Source organism: Amblyomma americanum, chromosome 2 (genome assembly GCF_052857255.1).
Source record: "Amblyomma americanum isolate KBUSLIRL-KWMA chromosome 2, ASM5285725v1, whole genome shotgun sequence".
Lineage (NCBI taxonomy): Eukaryota > Metazoa > Arthropoda > Arachnida > Ixodida > Ixodidae > Amblyomma > Amblyomma americanum.
In genome coordinates, this window is record NC_135498.1 from 170,487,704 (window position 1) to 170,507,835 (window position 20,132).

Genomic DNA, 20,132 nt, shown 5'->3' on the forward strand with positions numbered 1-20,132 from the left:
GAACAGAGCGGAGCCTATAGGCGCTCCGCTGTTCGCATTTCTTTTGATCGCGCTTTTACTTCGACGGTAGCTAAAGGACGCCAGAGTCGTCCGTAATGCTTTCTAGGATGACTCTAACGTCTTTTTCTCACCACCGAGGTAAAATCGCGATAAAAAAAATCGATAGTACACACGAGCGCTCATGTGTACGTCTCGTCTATGTGCGCTCGTATTGTTAGCGCTGTTTCGTATTGTTAGCTGCACGGTTATGTAGCAAAAAAAAAGATGGCATCTTGAAGACAGGCTGTGAAGGCTGTCTGAATTTGCTTCTAATGACCAAAGAAGCGACAGCGAACTCAAGCCAGTCGAGTTCACTCGCATGAACGACAAGGGTGACTTTCGTCCCTCTGCAGGGCCCCCTCTACAAATTGTAGCTGACCTGGAAAATACTTACATGGCATACTTTAGCCTCCTATAAAGCTGCATGCAGACAGTACCCTTGATATTGTACAGGTGTTTAAGGCAAAAACAGATATCTGGCTCTCTGGCCACTGTGAAAATTTGGCAGCCGAGCGCACTGCTGTAGTGCCTAGCTATCACTACTTTTTACATAACAAAACCACCTTCCATTTTTGAACGACCAGAAGTAAAAAGATTCTGAGTACCAGAAAATTAGTCGGTGCGCTTAGACCTGGAAAGGACCTGCTAGGGTGAAATTCCATTGCACATAATTTCGGCTGGTTGCCAGGAAGCCAAGATTTGCTTTAATTTTTATTTTACAAATATTTGCTCTTACAAAGCAAGCCTTGCCTAAAATTGGGGTGAAAATTTTTTTAATCGTGGGTAAATTTTTGTGAATAAAATTTGTTTCTGAGGCGGCTGAGCCGCTTCAAGAAAAGTTGTTTAGGAGATCACTCGTACAGTGCCCTCACAGATGAATCACTAGGTAGCTCAATAGTCGCATGTAAACAAAATCAGCTCAGTAAGAGATGCACTTTAGCCAATTACATCCACCAGCAAAACTATGCGCATTTCGCATTGCCCTTTGTCGGTAGCAGACGACATAGAGCGACGCGATTTTTCATCATCGCCAAAATGCTCAAAGGGGCATGGTGAGGAAAAAAAGGTGCCTAGAAGGTTACGGTGAAGTTAGCTGAAGCCAATGGCATGCCGGCTTCTTAACTAGGAGAGTATTATGCACCCCATCGTTACGACGATGCGGAGAAACATACACAAGCTCCTGAAGCAGCAGCGACGGCGGCGCTAGAAAAAGTTGCAGTGGCGTCATCTGGTGGCTTCTACGCCAAAGAGTACGCCCGCGCCCTCCCGTTCGCGCCACTAGACCAGTATTCTAAATCACTATAGCCACGTGCTCCGATAGGCTGCTTTGATTGGTCGCACTAAGTGTCGTCATTTGGGAGAGTGAAATGGGAATGGGAAGCTGCGCGAAAATCGAGAAGACGGCAGCATTTTGTTCGCTTGTATTTTGAGTAACTCCCATTCCTATGCATCGATTCTCGTAATTCTTTTTGAGTCGGCATCTGTGTGACATAAAGAATCCACCTGAAGTGTGACAGGCATCCGTTCAAGCGGTGTTTCACAGCCCCTTTAATTGAAATTTGAATGGCTTTTTAGAGCCCTGTTAATGTCTGTTCGGCAGCAAGACATGTATACATTGCTGACGACTCAAGTTGGTTAAAAATAAGAGTACTTTGCTCGTGACGGTGACATCAAAAGCTCCATGACTAGCTGTAAGCAGATAACAATGGTCATCTAGCCTCAGAGATGCATGCACAAAGAAAGCTTTCAATGTCATTGCAGTTCCTTTGTGAAAACGGACAGTGGCAGCAATACCTCTATCTTAGTCTTTTTCTGGCTAATATAAGTTCTGTTTCCACTGAAAGTAACATCTCTCTCATCAGAACATTGTAATCGACTGATACAGACTAACCTCAATTCTCCCTTTGAACTGTGCATATGCCATGTTTCGCACTTACTGCTGCCAAGCTTGATGGATGTTTTGGTAACGGGGTTTAACATTCCAAAACGGCACATGGATCCCCAGAGAAGCCACAGGGTAGGGCTCCTAATTAATTTGGGCACCGGGGGTTCTTTAAAGGTGCACTAAAGAGGAATCTGAACTTGTCTCTTTACCGCGGGAACTCTATCTACACGTTCCGGGCATTCTTAGAAACTTCGAATTATTGTCCTGTGCGGCCGATTGCCCTAATTAAATCGGACTAAACCTGCCGGCTCCCGCCTTTCTTTGAACTCAATGCGGTAGGTAGGCGGAGTCAACCAACACGTGGATGCCTTTCAGCCAGTCATGTGGCGGCTTCGCTTTTGCTTTTATTTTGTTTTTAGGTTCCTGTGAATAAACAGTTTCAGTCACAGACAATATAGCCGCAAATTAGGCCCACGGAAATAAAAACACACGAGGACTCTTTGATTTACGTATCACTCCGCCACGGGACTGGCTGACGCGTTGGTTGACTCCTCCTACCTACCGCGTTGAGTTAAAGAAAAAAGAAAGGCGGGAGCCGGGGACGTTTATTCGATTTAATTAGGGCAATCGGCCGCACGGGACAATATTTCGAAGTTTCTAAGAATGCCCGGAACGTGTAGATAGAGTTCCCACGGTAAAAAGACAAGTTCAGATTCCTCTTTAGTGCACATTTAACGTACGCTAACATCACAGAGCACGCGGGTGCCTTTTGTTCGCCTCCCCTGAAACATGGCTCCTGCAGCCAGGATTCGATCCCGCGGCCTTGGGATCAACCGCTGGGCGCCAAGGCAACCGAGTCACCGCGGTGGGTGCCACCAAGCACGAGACCATAGCTGCAATCAGCAGCTAAAATGGCTACTCTGATGGGCACAAGCAGCAAATGTGGCCATGCGCTGGTTTTCCAAGCATGTCAAACATGACCAATATGCTGTTTTCGTCGGTAACGCCCACCCCCCTACTCCTCCCCACATCAGCCGCCCTTGAGGAGCCCAGTAACCTCATCCACCCTGGACCCAGGCCACCACACGACGCTTCCATGCCATGTGCACCAAGAACTTTCATTACTTAAACAGAAAAGCAGAACAGTTATTTGCTGACACATGTCCAAGTGCAAGTCTTCGATGACAGCTGTGAATTCTGGGTCTTTTCCAATTAATCAGCCGTGTGTCAGTGCCTGCATTGTATTTGCTGCCTCTTGCCTAGTCTAGTTTTTCTTTTTAATACTGTTTTATACTGCTGTGCATAACCAACTGGCTCCATCTTACTTTAGTCGCATGATTATTCAGCTTAAATCTAAACAACGTGTGTTACACTAAGAGGCCCCAAAGTGAAAACTGTCGGAGGGGCCTCCTAACAATAAGAAAATTACAAGGCGATACAAAATGCAGCAAACAGCAATAACATTACTACATGGATTAAATTTTCAAACTAGAAGTAGAAGGTAAACAGCCAGATGCAGCAGTCAATTTCCTCATGAAATACTGGATAGTAAGACTCCGAAATCGGGCAAAGTGTTCTATAGTGATATGACAGAATAATCAATGGCAAATTTGCCTTGTTAGTTCTAACTTTAGGAAGAAAATTACAGTACTCAGGAAATCTTGTGTTATTTGTACTGCTGAGGCCACCAATGCAGAATGTTTCAGAGGGAATGTTGTGATTTATTGGTCTTCACTCACAACACAAGGTGAGCTAACCTATTTGTCCATACCTTTCAGATTATCTCGGAAGGTAATCCATTGGCCCAAACTCATATTTTAACGGGTTTTAGATTGTTTCCATTAGACACTGAAAATGCTTGCCAACTACGGCTCGCTGACCTGGCCACACTCATTTGAAATTTCATACCATGCTGCTTGCAACGCAATAGCAATATTTGCTCAGGAACAGCAATTCTGGCAGACCAGTATAGCTTAGCTAGAGAGAGAGGAACAATGTACACAATGCTACATTTTTTTTGTGCAGCAGAAATGTATAAAAAAAATGCATATCACCTAAGGCCTCACAAAAGTTAGAATACAGCATTGCCTCTATCGAAACAACATAACACACTCAATGACTGCGCAGAAGCTGCAACTTCAGTGAGGGAGGAGTGGCTTGGCTTTCATGACATGAGCCATGAAATAACTTAAAACTGCACATCACATCATAGCAATGCACAACTTCCCTGTCCCACAGTGCAATCAACACCTTCCGCCAAAGAGCACGAAATAAAGGAAACAGATTAGCAGGTCACATGGTGTGTGTGTGTGTGAACTGTTCCCAGGAACTGTTAGCAGGCAGAGCCGTACCAATTACTTTGGTCAAGTTGACTTACATCACTGCTGCAATGCCTCAAGTGTCAATTAAACTGAAAATTTGTACTCTACACTAGCGATGCACTTTTAGTCACCCCCCTCCCCCTGTTGTGGTCACTTACCTGAGAAAGAAATTGTTCCTGCTTTACAGCACAAGCCTACTGCAATCTCACCTGAATTGCAGTCAAATGATGCTTGTTTTCAAAATGCAAAAACAGAGGAGCCAATGCTGCCTCCTTGTGCAGGTTCAATTACGAAGACCCTTAGCAACAATTGCAACAACAGCACCAAAACATTTGCTTAAGTTTGGTCTTTCTTAACAACGAAGTTCAACTTTTCTTTCGTTGTAGTTCAAATTCATTTTAAAGGTAGGAAGTCCTGCAAAGATCCTGCACGCTGTTTGAAATGCTCTCCCAACTATCTTGTTTGACTACTCTTGTAGAACAGATTTTTGCAGGGTGGATTTATGAAAGCCACCATTACTTCAAGGAAACGTTAGTTGCAATGGGAAGAACAGGGCAAGCGCACCCGCGTTGTGCACCATTCCATTTGAATGCTCAACACAGCTCACAACATTTTCCAACCTGCACTGTGCTTCATTTCCAGACAGCTGCTGCCTATTCCACTGCAAGCAGATTTCAGTTGAACCCTAACGAAGGATGTGAAGTTACCTAACATTGTCTCTCTATTCATCCCGTTGTAATAAATGGGGCAAAACCTAATGAACATTTCAAAGAGGTGTGCATAACTTCACCCACAAGCAAAGCAAGTTTATCTATTTCATAGTGTTGCATAATGAGTGCCCGGAAACACGTTCCTCAGACACTTGTTTTGTGTCCACCCCTCTCATGCCATCATTTGCAGTACACACAGCGGAAGCATGTGCCCACATCGAGTTTCATCAGTTGCTTAGAGATGAAACTGCCGCTGCGACTGTAAGCAGAGATTAGCCTTGTCTTGGTTTGTACCAAAAACATAGACTCACCTGGAAAATACTGCTATTTTCACAAGGCCAACCTACAAAAAATGTTCTAATTTTCTGTTAAGTTCAAAATATGCAGAGTATTAAATGGTTAATTCATTAAAAAATGACAAAAATATGCTATTTCAAGGAATTCAGTTTTTGTACAAAGGAAAGTCCACCTCATCTCGCCGTGAAGATCAGAAACCTGTGAATACCTTCTAAACTTTAGGGCTATAAAAATACTATTTCTCTTTTTGTTTTGTACAAATGAAAGTCCACCTTCTCATCTCACCATGAAGATCAGAAACCTGTGAACACCTTCTAAACTTTAGGGCTATAAAAATACTATTTCTCTTTTTGTTTTGTACAAATGAAAGTCCACCTTCTCATCTCACCATGAAGATCAGAAACCTGTGAACACCTTCTAAACTTTAGGGCTATAAAAATACTATTTCTCATTTAATCAATACTGTACAATATATCTAGTAACCTGAAGCCCTGCATTTTTTAAGCCAAATTCACGTTTTCAGCATCGCAGAACCAATAATCGCTATCCCATATTTTTCCCTGGGAAACTGCATGAAACCCAGCACAGGCGCATACTGGTGCTACACACCCTATGCTCCGTTTCAAACATAGCATAACATAACATGAACACTGCCAAAGCTAGTGCAGCTGTTCGTGCTGGCCACTTCTACACCCAAAATTTAGTTCACCATACAACCCAAGTGAACACAGGCATATTTCCTAGTAACAAACCTTATTAAGTTCTGTGACTGGCACCTTCGGCACTTCGTTTTACCTCTAGCCACATTTTTGTCCTGCGACTCATTGAAACTTCGGCAAATAAGAAGTACATGTGGCGGTAGGATACATGGCTGGTAGGGCGAATTACTCTTACTCAATCCACGCCTTAAATGTAGTTCACACTCGATGAAAGTTATTGCGACAAGGCCCAAATACTCAGCGCCTCACAGCTTGGACCAAGATTTTCAATGCTACCAGTTTGTTTTATACCACTCTTTGTTTTCGTTTAGAAACTCACAGAAGTTTCGAGAAGAATGAATGATAGATGGCGGAGTAATATGGTTTCGCGGATGCACTACTTCTGCAGCCTCCGCAGCATTGCCTGCTATGTATGAAACGAAGTATAGAAATGACAAGAGCGGTGGGGGAGCCCTGGTGACAAAGCAGCAGTTCACACTTCCCGCCATTCCAGCAGCGATGGAGAAGCACTCTTCAACAAACTCACACAGACTCTTTTCTCTCCAGGTAATAAGTCTACTTAGGGCAGGTAATAACCATAGATTCAGATCATGAAAGTGAACTAACTATAGAAGAATGGGTTGGAGCACATATGGCAGGTTCTCTCTGATCATGAATGGCAGTTTACCAATATCCGTTTTACCAATACCAAGTGCAGCAGGGGTGGCTGCAAGTTAGGTGGGCGGATGAGATAAAGAAGTTGGCAGGCATAGGGTGGGCGCAGCTGGCAAAAGAGTGGGTTAATTTGAGAGACGTGGGAGAGGCCTTTGTCCTGCAATGGGCGTAGTCAGGCTGATGATGATGATGAATTTCAAATAACGCCACATGTGCCTGGAATGGATCTCTGTTCCATCACCGGTGCAACTCATGCAAGGCTCTCGTTGCCTAGCCACTCACATGAGAGTGCACTTTTCTTGGTGTCTTTTTAGTTTGCTCTGATCTCGTGAGCACTCTCTCCCCTCCCGCTACTTGGAGACCAGCCAATGGCAGTGCCTGATGTGCCCTGAGAGATTGCAAGTGAATCTGATGCACCGGATGTCAAAAAAAAACAAACAAAAAAACACACAACAGGGCATCAGCCAAAAATGCAGGAAAGTGTGGACGGAGGTGTTCGAGGGTCTCTTGTGCACATATTGCGAAGTACCCAACGAAGACTACCACACGGTAGCTTTTAAAGCGAGAACGGAACCTGATAAAATTATTTTTTCCCCACAAAAAGCGTAGAACTTCAAAGGGGAGGCAAGCGCCTACAGAAAGGTTGTCCCTTTCAACAGAGAGAGAACTGCATGCCTTATGCAGAGCAGAGTTTTCTCTCAGACTGGCAGGCCTTGGGACTGCTAAAAAGGGAATGTGCAGGCACTTTGCACAAATTCCACAAACATCCAGCTGGCCCACAGTCCTGGGGCACATCCCCAGAACCTCGTGCACTCTCTTTGTAGCTCACACCAGTGACAGAACCCCATTCCACTTGCAGTTGCGACCCATCATTTCCTGTCTCAGACAGCCTGTGCAACTCCTCTTCTTGCCTGAGGGTCAATATGCTGCAAATGCTAACCACAGCCCATCCAGTGGGCAAAACCAGCACCACCAATAATGTAGCCAAATATTACAGCGCAGACCATCATGTGTCACATCTGTCCATTGGCTGCCGTGTTCATGCTTGCACATTTTCCTTGGCATGCATTGCCCAGCCAGCTAGCAAAATTAAACTCTCTCAAGTATAGGCCGGTGCTGGCCCGCCCATGGTCCAGTCAGTGGCATGCCAGTTTGGGAATGGAGCTCGACGGTTCAGCAGTTGACTTCACCACAGGCCTACAACCTGACAACAGGTTACGGACTCCTCAAAAGCGTGGGTGAAGCCCAGCAGACTCTGCCTACAAGCACTTCATGCTTTACAACTGAAAAGCAATACGGAAATTACACAATGCCGCCAGATAGAAAGCAAAAAAAAAAAATGTGTAGAATTAGGCTTACTAGCTCAGCTCATGAATCAGTGAAAGCTGTTGTAGCTTTCGTTTAGACATATTCTGCCGTGGAACCAGTGTCAGGTTTGGCATTCCTTAGCTCTCGCCATAACCTCCCAAGCCACTAGACCACCTGTCACCTGTCCCTTGAAAATAAAGGTAACATTTCCTCTCTCCCAACTGCAACAGGTGCTACCACAGTTAAATTAACTCACCATGTAATGAAGGCCTCACAGCAGCTGCATATTCCGAAGTAGAATGCAGGGCTATATAGTTAAACCAAAGCTACAACAGCTTTCGCTTAGTAAATTCAACCTTGAAATGCTTTTCCTACCAGAACTTCTCATTTCCTCTGTTTTTAACAAGAATTCACATTCCCATTAAACTCTCCACGGGCATTCTCCGGAGTGTCCAAAAAGATGGGTCGCATGCTGTGCCAGCTTCTATTTGCAAATATGACCTCCCGCTCCCACCTTCCACAAGATAGTTGTGCTCAGTATGACTTGCAGCATGCACGATGTGGTCAGAAGGCTACCTTAGCGAAGTAAAGAGAGTCCAGTAACTGCAGAAAGTTGTGCTGCCAATTGATAAAGTTCTGCTTTGTGCAGTGCGTATCTTGCCACGTTACTAATGTTGCCACCAGTGTGTTGAAAGTCATACCGAGCACGACTTGAGGCACTTGAGTACCATTATGTTCAAGTGCCTCTCATTTGCACCGTGCCTGCACCCAGGGGAGGTTACAAGAGCGTTGAGCTTACCTCGGAGGATCTTCTCCTCAAAGCAGCGCAGGAAATCCCAGACGCGCACCGTTCCATCATCGGAACAGGTGGTGAATTTTGTGTCCGTCGGGCAGAAGCTGCAGGCGCGGAGGAAACAACAACATCTCGTTCGCCCTTTTTTTTTTTCTTCCAACTCCCCCCTCCCAACAACCATAAATAATGCCTTCATCTCCCCGCCACAAGCACAGACCACACCGCGGTTGAGCCAACGTCTTGTGTCTATGCAAAAAAAAAATAAATAAATAAAAGGCCACTGCATGCCACAGTTCGTAAATGTTAGGGAAAGCACAAGGGTTGAACAGGAACAAACAATTACTAGGACACAACAAAGTCCTGCACCAAAACAGACCTTGGTCGACTGCAAAGATCCCCAGACCCCCCTTCCAACCCCGCACAGCTGGTTCATGTGCATTACAAATGCAGGAATCTGCGCCGTGTGCTTTCATTCATGCACAACCAACATAAAAGCACAATGCCACATGCACCAAGCTGCGGAATTGGGATTTAACACTAATTCAAACCGGAAGAAATGCAAAAGGACTCAATTTCAATTCCATGTTGATTCAGTGGCAGGAATTAATCGGGTGCCCCTTAAAAGGTGCAGACACATTAGAGGAGCTTGCTGAAGGCACAAGAAATGGCCACCAATTCCAAAATATGCCGTCCAGGCGGGTGACTTCCAGGCCAGTTGGAGAGGACAAAGATAGGACAGAACATGACCATGCAAAGCAAATGGAACTTGTCCTTTTGATGTGAACAAAATCATCCAAGCTAGATCTAAATAAAGCTGAAAGCAATAGCACTTTCAGTGAGGCTGCAGTGAAATTAACTCCAATCAACAGTCACATGCTTGAAGAGGTGGATTTCTCTGACTTCGCAATAGAATTGTACACCCAACAGTTTTGGACAGCTTAGCAATGAGGCAAACAATTGCTACCCTATGCAGTTGATGAAGCAATGGCACAGGTGAGCCCACCACATCCCTGTAGAACAAATTAGTGCTGACTACCATAGCTTCCATTTAAATAGCACTCAATTTACTTCTTGCTCCAGATACACTAAACGCTGAAATTTTTTCGCTTGCAGTCATGCCCGAATTAACCCCACGGTTGTCCACTAGTCATGACTGGGCCATCAATGACCTCGCTGCAAATTATCCAGGCACAATGGATGGCACCGATCTCCGTGGCCACATGTGTTGCATCACCCGGCAGAACAACGGCAGCCCGGGAGCCAACACAGCATGCCAAAACAACAACATAGTGTGCTTGCGTCCAGTGTAAGATCGCATTAACACACAGCACGATCGTTTGCAAGTGTTTTAACCACTTTTATTGTCATCCTTTTGTCTCTCTTTATTCGCCTTATCTCCGAAACGAAAGCTTTATTGCGGTCTCATCAATCAGCACTTGCAAATGATGCGCGGCTTTTTGCCTTTATTTGTTGCAAAAGCGTGAAAGCTGCAGCCTTTATTGAAATGCCAGAGGAGGGCGCACAAGCACTGTCGTCTTTTATTTTTTTATTGGAAAGCCCAGGTACATGAAAACCAACGCGTTGCACGATGGGGCAATGGCCGAACAGCCAGCATGTACTTTTTTTATTCATCGGGGAAATCTTTATTTATTTGAGAAACAACAAATAGACAGACACAAACCACTGCTGGGCGTTGGGCGGCTAGCACAGTCAACCACAGGCACTGATTTACAGAAACAGCCTCCTATACATGGATGCAACTCTAGAATGAAGAGGCAAACGCCCTTCAAAGGAGGCCCTCCAGTCCAGGATGTCCATCATTTATCATGACCTTACAGTTAGTCCCCTAGCATGACATTGCAGGTGGCTGTCAGGCCCCTCAGTGAAATGGGATTAACCGTCACGTCACGACAATCTGTCGAAGCCACTGACTGAAGGGGTGTTTGCTGCTTTGTTCCTTGAGTGGCATCCAACTAAGTAAAACCTTGTTGATACGTTTTCAAAAATATGCAAAGTAAAAAAAATGTATTATCTGGAAAAACATGATCCAAACCACCCAAATTTCAGAAACGAAACTGGTGAGTGGGGTATGAAGACATTTATTGATAATTTCACTTCATAAAAATGTCAATTACCATTTCTGGCATAAGGTCTGAACGGCACCTGATCTAATGCTCACAGACTTCTGTCTTCATTTGAGTTAAGTGCGGAATAAAGTTTGCAACACACTTAGTGCCTCGAAGGGAATTGCAAAAGTTTCCGAAATCTTCATCATTTTTTGCATGCTTCGCCCACTTGCATGTAAGGGAAGACAGGGATCTTGAGGGTCCGAAAAACGTGAAAAGATCATTTTTTGAAAATCGCATTATCGAAATCTACAGAAATCTTCTACACATCTATGAATTTATTCATTCCTCGGTCAGTATCTTAGCTGTAATTCCACTTTATAAGGCGAAAACAAGCTCATCTGTTTGTTTTTCCCTGTTTCCTCAAAACACACACTTTTTACTGTTAGCTAGTTTACAAGGATGATATCTTTGCATGTAGAGCACTTGGAACGGCCAGCAGCGCTTCCAGGGAGGATCGGCAGCTGATAGAAGAGCCAACACCGCTGTTTGTTTGGCTGATGCATGTGACTCGACTGCCGGCCACGCTTTTCTTGGTGGCTCTTACGGCTTGTGTTTGGTTGTTCGGTTGTGTCTTGCGATGGGATATCACAACTATACGGCAAGTTTCAAACTGCTTGTCAGTGCCTTATCACGGCACGGAGCGGCGAAGCCAGCGAGAATAACCGCGTGCGCACAAGTTTGCCCATAGACAACAATCGTTGCATCGGCAAACTTGTGCGCAGGTGGCTATTCTCGCTGGCTTCTCAGCTCCGCGCCGTGATAAGGCACCGACAAGCAGTTTGGTTGACGCTCGTGCGGTACTGTTAAAGAATTGTGTGGTGTGATAATTGATTTATTGATTCGCGGTTGCTTTCCCGGATGAAGTTGCAAAAGCAAACTTACGGAATCCGGAACTACCGAACAATTGGCTGGGCCGCAAGCGATGACGCTGTTTTAGCATCTTATCTGCTTCATGCATGCACCTTCATGCCATCCCGCAAGGGGGGGGGGGCATCGTTTCATTTAGAGTGAACTTTTTGGGGGCCGGCCAGCGTAGGGTGCAGGTCCGGGCGCTGACATATAAGCAGCAACATACGCTATACCTATATTGTGCGTTATGACCTTTGTGGAGTTTTTTAAGTTGCGCTCGCGAAATCCCCGCGTAATTTGCGCACCCCCTTCTTAGAGCCTTAATTTCTGAATAAAAAGTGCACAAATTATGCGCGTATATATGGTATTTTTTAAATTTGAAAATCCTGAGCGGCGGGGTCAACCTACAATCGAAACCGAAGCATGGCACCACAAATAAAGACGAGACAAACTAAATACTAGGGATGCCTACAGCATGCTTGCAATTTTACATTTGCTCTAAAGCTCTACGTAGTAAAATTCAGCTATTCTTTTACATTTAACTGTGCACTTGGCGTTAATGGGAGTGTCAATTGCTGATAGAAGGGCTGCTGTTTCAATCATGGCGGCACCAGCACTCGGAATGGCAACGCCTTCGGGGAGTGCGAGTAGCTCATGAAAGAGCCGGCGCCGCTCACACATACTAGTACAGTGAAAGCTCGATAATTCGAATTTTCGAATAATTCGAACTACACTACTTGGTCCGGCCAAGCTCTATAGAGATCTGTGTGTTAAAAAGCCATTAATTCGAAAGCGAGTTGGTTCCGCTACGGATAATTCGAACTACGTACGCGGCTGCATCTGGGCGGCTTGGCACACAACACGTGGCAAAAAAAAAAAAAGCCCCTCCGCATAGTTAAAGGCTGCGCACGTCCTAACCGGGGACCGAAGATGGAACCAGATAAAACCGTGAAAGAGTGGGCCTAAATGGCGCTATCACCAGCGCGACGGCTGGCAGCGCCAGATGGTAGGGGGTGGCGGCTGCCTACCCTCTTCCGCGCAGCCTCCCAAACTCGCGACTAAATACTCGTTAATTCGAGCCCTGTTAATTCGGAAATAGGGATAAGTACTGTCGGCGCGGTCCCGGCCAACGCCCATAAAAGGCTATGACTTCAGACGGGCGCTACAAATTAAGTGCGAAAAACTTTTTTTTTGCTTTGCGAGTGTGGTCCATCCTTCCACCCATCAGTCGCCAACGGAAGCACACCATCAGCTGCAATCATGACGCCGGCTTTTAGCATCGTTCGCTGCGAAAGCTAGGCGTTTGCTGCTATGGCACGTTACAATGATTGAGTGGCAGTAGACGGCGTGGGCCCCAATCGCCCATGGCACAATAAGGCGAGCATGATAAGGCGAACGTACATCACGCGGCGATGTTATCGCTGCGCAGGATCTTGGCACACTGTCAAGAAATGCGTTGTGAACCGTGCCGGTGCGAAACAGAGGGAACCTTTATAACGACTGACTGACGCTTTTTTTTTTTTCAAATTCTTAGGCAAAAAATCGAAAACCACACTTGCACAACCCGACGGGTGCTGGCACTCTGCCAAGTTCGCTCCCCCCTGCCCACTAGAGCTAAGGTCAAAAAACACACCGTGCTATTATCGCTGCGCAGCACCTGGGCGTACTGCCAAGAAATACGTTGTGGACCGTGAGGGTGCGAAACGGAGGGAAGCGTTAACGACTGACGTCTTTTTTTTTTTTAATTCTTAGGAAAAAATCTGGGGTGGGTGGGTTCATTATGCGAGTGGGTTTGTTACGCGAGTAAGTACGGTACATATGCCGTAATGCAAATGGTTCTTGTCAGTTTTTTTGAGGCCATTCGATAATTCGAACATCAGATAAGTCGAACTTTTTTCCTGGTCCCGTGAAGTTCGAAATAACGAGCTTTTACTGTAGTTTCTCTTTGGCTCTGTTCAATGCATTTGACTTGACTGCCGGCCATGCTTTACCAGTTTTTAATGTAGTGCTTCATCAGTCATGATTTGTACTCCGAGAACAGTAAGTGTTCGGAACTCATTCGCGGCTAATTCAAGATGACTGTCATTCTTTATGCTGAAGAAACGAACAACTGTGCACCAAGCCGTAAGTTCGATGTTTTGGAATGGGTGATGCTGGAGTGACATCTGCAGTGAAGCCAAATTTTCAGCAGTGCTACGTGACATCACGGTGCGGTTGTTTGCAAAGTAAGGATTTTGCTGGACGACGCGAGAACAATATGCTGCGGGACTGCAGAGCAGTGATGACAGCAACACTAGTGAGAACGATGGTGCAAGTGAATGAGTGGTCCAGTGACTAATACATCATAAAATATGCCCACGGGCATGCCTGTCAGCAAGCCATACAAGACAGTGCAATTATTTCTCCCTACAATGAACAATTTTTGGAGTGAGGCTCCGCTTTCAATTAAATGTTTTGAAGTAAGCGGCCGTTTTTTTTTTATGCATCTACATATGCCTGTATATCTCGTTGAAGTTTCACCTGTGGCGGGTGCAGTTATTATGCAAACACGACCACTGTCCAAGATTAACGGAGAACCAAGAAAATCGCACCACGGCGCCAATTTTGAAATAGCAAAAGACTGAAGCTGGCAAATCTTTGAAAAATAAACGTTCTTCATGAACTAGCCAATCCAATCCTTCATTGTTCTGGTCCGATTCCATGAAAATGAAGTTTCCATTTCAATGAAATTTTCTGTGCGTCCCGTGAATTTCGCTTAAGTGGGATCCGAATGTACTTCTTAAAAACTGCACCATGCATGTCTGTTTCTTCAAAGCAGGCCCTACTACAGCACTGTGATGCATACCATGTGGCCAGCATGGCCAACTATGCATCAATGATGCGTTGCCACAAATCTACATGCATCTGATCAGTGGCATCTAGCATTCCTGGGCCCAAGCAACGACGAAAGTACCGTAGTAGTAGTAAAGTAGCTTGGACCAGCAAAAATCTTTACTATATCAGGGTCTTTTCTATATCAGTTGTTGGTGATGGCATGGCTTTGACTACGCTTTCTGTCTGCTTACTAAGCATGAAGTGTTGGTTTATAAATAAGGGTGTGTGAATATTCGAAATTTAGAATACGAATCGAATATGTTTGATATTCGATTCGTATTCGGGAAATTGATATTCGAGAATTTCCGAATATTCTAAAATTCCTGAACACTCGCCAGTGGTCGTATATTGCGCACACTTTCATAAATTCCACTGTGGCAAAACCACAATATCTGGACAAATTAGCCGATGCTCGAGTTAAAAATTCTAGGAAAACAGTATGCAGGCCCTATTCCCTTCCTTCTCCATCGTTTATCACGCGGACTGATCGCGTTCCAACGCCGCTAGGCTTGACCTTGTGAGAATTTCCGCAAGTGGGCTTTCCCACATATCACACATGCTGTGAAAAAGAACAAGGCGGCCGACGGCCCGCATCGAACAATCGCAACGCGAAATCGCGCTTTTTTTAAAATCTTTTGGTAATACATTACATATTTAATGCCCAAATCCTAGGAATGCGTCCTGTCGCCTTCATAACTCTCCGAGCGTGTTCCGCCATCCCGTTTTGTAAACTACAGCATGCGGGAAAGCCTACTTGTGGAATGCCGCGGGAGCCTCCTGAAGGGGCACGTCGAGTTGCCACAACAGGGCACGCGATCCTGTAAAAATCTCGCCTATTGCATAGTAACCCGCACACCTCTTTGGCGGGCATAACGACAGGCGTGACAACGATCGGAAGGCCCCTGTCGCTAGGTCAAAAAAAAAAAAAAAAAAAGCCTGGACGCATAGTTTCGGTTTCTGAGCTCCGCCGCTGCCCCGTGGCAACTGCAACTGTCGGCACGCGCGTTTGCCGGTAGTTCAATCCCAGCTCCACGCGGCTTTCGGACGCCGACTGGCACGTCGCAGGTTATTTCCTTTTCCTTTTTAGAAGCAGTCTCGCCGTTCGGACGCCAGTGTGTCTTCCCCGGCCCCTCGCTTGCATTCGTGTTGTTCTTTCAGCACACTAAAACGGGCGGCTCGTCACTGGCTTACAAGTGTTAGCATGATGAAGCCCCCCTCATAAGGCCTTACTGCATCTTCGCATTTTTGGCAGGTTGTTTTTTTCCGGGCAGGGGGGTGCATGGCTAATTTTATGAACCGAGGCCTTCGGATGAACCGGGAATTTCTTCCGGTCCCTTAAACTCCAAATGAATGAGGTTTCACTGGTCATCATGTTATTTTTTGTTGCCAGTCTTGTCATTTTATGGATCTTGTTTTGCATTACCTCATTATAGTTTGGATACTGTTATGCTGTCTAATCAAGTAGTATATATTATTTCTCTGCACATCACGTTTTTTATACGGTACTGAGGCAGTCTAGTTTTGTTTCTTTTGGTTGCAAAGACCATACACTAATTTTGGAAAAAAATAAAGGCAACAACATTTGCTTGTTTATCATTTTCTGAAAATTTTTTTTTTGTACGGAACAGATATTCGATTCGATATTCGAAGCCATTTTTTCTTCATATTCGTATTCGATTCGTATTTGAAAATTTCAATATTTGCGCACCCCTATTTATAAACGAAACACTCAGAAATACCTTACATCCAGCTCTTACTGTCCCTTTATGCGAGAGTTATTTATTTTCAGTTATCACAAGTTATCATGTTTGCTACTTGGTTTAAGTCTTGTGAAAGTACATACTGCATTTAATTTGCACGAATGCAACGCGGCTATGGATATAACACCACTTTGATTCCACATGATAACCAAAGCTTTACATAATTGTTTAAAAGGCAGTAGTCAAGAAACACGTGCGACAGAGCCAAGCTCGGCAAAATGGCCCACACAGTCCCCCTGCTTTGTGCTGCCATGCTACGAACGCACGCCATTATCTTCCCTTTTCAAGTCCTCACTGCATTTTTACATGCTTTCCTTTCTTAACGACCCGCGTCGCCTCATTTATAAGTTCATAACCGGCTTTACGTTTTCCGCGCGCTAGGCCTCAAGGTCTTCAAAAAGTTGGCTTCTCCTAGTGGCTTTCCAGCTTGGTGGTGAAGCCACCTCAAAGGGCGCCATTTTAGCGTATTGGGTTTTTACCATACGCCTCGAGAGCCTAGACTTCGCGCGCGCGTGCCACGATGTCATCATTCCGCGGCCAGACGCTCTTTGCTATAGCCGTTTCTTCGAAAAATGAATCTTTACTATAACCGAACAAAAAAATATGTACAGAACTCAACAGAAGCCAAAATGGGACCGCAGTTTCACTTTACTATATCCGAGTTTTTACTGTAATTGAGTTCACTATAGTGGAGCTCTCTGTATCAGCTGCACTGTCTGTCTGGGTCTGTCTGCACGTGACAGCAGCAAAAAAGGTGAGGCCGGCTGGGGAGGTGACACATAGTAAATGCCCGGCATGGTCAGCAAGGCATTTGAACTTTTCGAATTGCTATCACTAGTTGATCCATTAGCTTCACCTTCAACGCTGCCACTGTCTTGCACCCAACGTGCTTCTGCTTCCATCTGGGATGCTTCCCCCAGATGGCACACATGCAGGCCAATGATAGACCTCATGGGCCATCAGCGCATGCTTGGCCGGCAATTACCGGGAGCTTCAATGCCGCCTTTTTCTTCGTTTTCTGGGTCAATATTTTCTTCCCAAATGGTGTAGCAGCAGCTGAGAGATGCTCTTCGGTCTCTGGACTAAGCTGGAAGTGCAAGTTTTCCAGTTACTAGGGCAAGTTTACAGCGCGTCCTCGCTCGCTATGACCCACTGGCGTGGCCACAGTTTCTCGTTTTATCTGAGATGAGTTGCCATTGCCTTAATGAATATTGGTAGCATCGCACTCATTCGTAATAAGCGAGCATTCGTTATATCTGGGGCCGTTGCAAGTGGGCTTGACTGTATGTCGAATGCCCAGTTCCCACGCAGGAGGAGTGACTAAGTGATGCACTCATAGCGGACGTACCATTGGGTGAATGTCACCAGATAAACAGTTCTAGTGCCCTATACTGTGTGCACTTCCAAGGATAGACTCTGTCGAAACACAATGCTGAGACACACAAACCAGAGCAAAGATTGAGGAAATGATAAGGCAAATGGCTCCATTCTTTTCAGCCCCACGTAACTTGCCCGGTGCACCTTTGAACATGACGCTTCCCACAAACTGCGCCATGAAGATGTGTTTAGAGAACAACCCCTTTACTCCCCTCATGCCCTAGCTGCCCAACGCTCGTGCAGTGGTTTCCTTGCTCGTCAATGGGGGGAGGGGGGCCCACCTGATGCCTCGGATGGCCTCCTTGTGGCCCTGGAACATCTTCACGTTGTTCATGTTGGACTGCCAGTACTTGACGTAGCCCGAGTGGTCTCCCGTCACCATCCATGTGTCGTTGTGGCTCCACACCATACAACGCACCGACGAATCGTGAGCCTGCAAGCAGCAGTAGAAAGGGGAGGGATGGAGGATCATGGGCATTCATCACAGCTCTTTGTGTGGCGTGCCAAGCACAAGAGCAACTGCATGCACCTGGTAACCACAGCACTGACTTGCGACAACGTAAAAATGGTACACAGACATCAGTTTCTGAATCTCGAAAGTTAATCACAACAAAGCTGCCGACACTTTCCGTTGTAGTATCACTGATATGCATCATCTAATAACCTAAACAACGGCCTTGAATAGTTTCATAAAAGGCAGCTTTCCGAGGGTGACATCCACATTGTGCCAGGTTACACAGCACTGCCACCAAACAACCCGAAAATGGAGTCTATGCCGAGCTAAACAATTGGCACTGCCCCCAGCCAATTGATATAAATCAAGAAAATTGTGGCCATGAATATCAGGACCACCTCTGCCCACAGCAGGGGTTCTCTCTATTTTTTTTCCCCAGTTTCAGGGAACCCCAACAGCATTCAAAAATTGCTGAGAAACTATCTTAGTTTGGTTTCCATCCCTTCCTGCCTAACATGGATGCAAAGAAACAACAAGGAGATGCCCACTCCCTCAAACAAAATTTTAAAAATATCAAAATCACTTAATTATCAGGCAACCAAATAAGCACTCCAAGCAAGCCAAGGGTTCCAAGGAACATAGTTTGAGAAACCCTGTTCCAGAGCACACAATGACTGGCATGTAGATAACACAACCTGGCCGGAAACATTTTCATGAGCCAGCACGCGAGTAAGAGAGCTTTGGGTTGCAACGTATCACAAAAATGCTGCCTACTCAAGGGGGAATAATTGACACAGCTTTCACAGTAAAATGAATTGCCTGGACCTGCAGTACCCGAATATGAATTGGGCAGCAAGAGAGGCTAACAGAGGCCCACCTGAAGGATGGTCTCAAAGTTGAACGTGAGCCCATTCCAGAGTGTGAACTCCCCGCTCGATGCTCCCGTGATCAGGCGCCGGCCCTCGGGAGTCCACTGAAAACCAGCAGAGAGAAGAAAGCACCGGAGAATGCGACGGTTAAAACTTTTCACTGATGTCCGCATGACCATGTTCCTTTTCTCGCCCAACATGCGCCAACAGGCAAGACAACAAGCCTTTTTCCAGTGCAGCCATTACACGGTTTCTCCTTAGACGCATGGTGAAAAATGAAAGAACTTCGTGACAGCAAGCTTTACCAAACATTGCCCTCTCCCTTCTTTATGCTACAAAACGGAGCTTCAACTGAAAAACGCCTCAAATGGCCAGCTTCAAGCTGCTTCTGACTGAACAATGATGCCAAGAGTCTGACCCACAGCAACAACCACCACAAATGGAGCATGCCACGCCACAGACACATCTCACGGCACTTGTGCTCACCACAACGCAGAAGATGGGGCAGCGCATCTTGTTGGTTGAGGTGCGCACAAACTTGGTGGTCACTGCATTGATGGGATTGGACAGCATTGCCAGCGGTGGGACCAGCTGCAAGAAAGACAAGAGCCAAGGCTACAGCACCGCACACCAACCTCTACAAAAACGACCTTCCAGAAAGGGTTCTCCTGCTTAGTTAATGTCACCACATAGCAATTTCAGATGTCTTTAAACTGGCAATCTATTCTTGGTGGCCAAATGGGAGCTGCAACATGAGCAGCTCAATATGAATCGAGTCAACAGTGTAATGAATTAAGGAACAAGTGCACAGCCTTCTTCAAGGAGCCCACATTCACTCATGATGTGGCCCCATGATACAGGGGTTAACAGTATACACTACTCACCCTGGTGTAGTACCCTGAATCAGGCTGGATGGACCTGGCATCTCTGTAGTCCCTCTGCCAGATTCGGTTCTGAAGGAGCACGAACAGATTGGGCTCAAGTCATGGTCCGGTTCATCCCGGCACACACACACACACAAAAAAGCAACTATGCCACCCAAGCAGGCATGCTAGAGTAGATGGCAAAAATTATCTCAGCACTAGCTTGCTTGC

The 20,132-nt window shown here is 45.7% G+C and overlaps 1 protein-coding gene across 3 annotated transcripts in view; it reads right to left on the reverse strand.

Annotated features, from left to right (window-relative positions):
* The window catches only part of Wdr33 (WD repeat domain 33), a 62,318-nt gene that overhangs the window by 31,199 nt on the left and 10,987 nt on the right, over positions 1-20,132 (reverse strand). For all 3 annotated transcript variants that reach the window (XM_077655465.1, XM_077655463.1, XM_077655464.1), the window contains exons 3-7: positions 19,923-19,991; positions 19,525-19,629; positions 19,047-19,142; positions 17,997-18,148; positions 8,733-8,830 (exon numbers count right to left, since the gene is read on the reverse strand). In XM_077655465.1, coding sequence (XP_077511591.1) covers positions 8,733-8,830; positions 17,997-18,148; positions 19,047-19,142; positions 19,525-19,629; positions 19,923-19,991 — 520 coding nt within the window. The remainder of the gene's footprint in view (positions 1-8,732; positions 8,831-17,996; positions 18,149-19,046; positions 19,143-19,524; positions 19,630-19,922; positions 19,992-20,132) is intronic.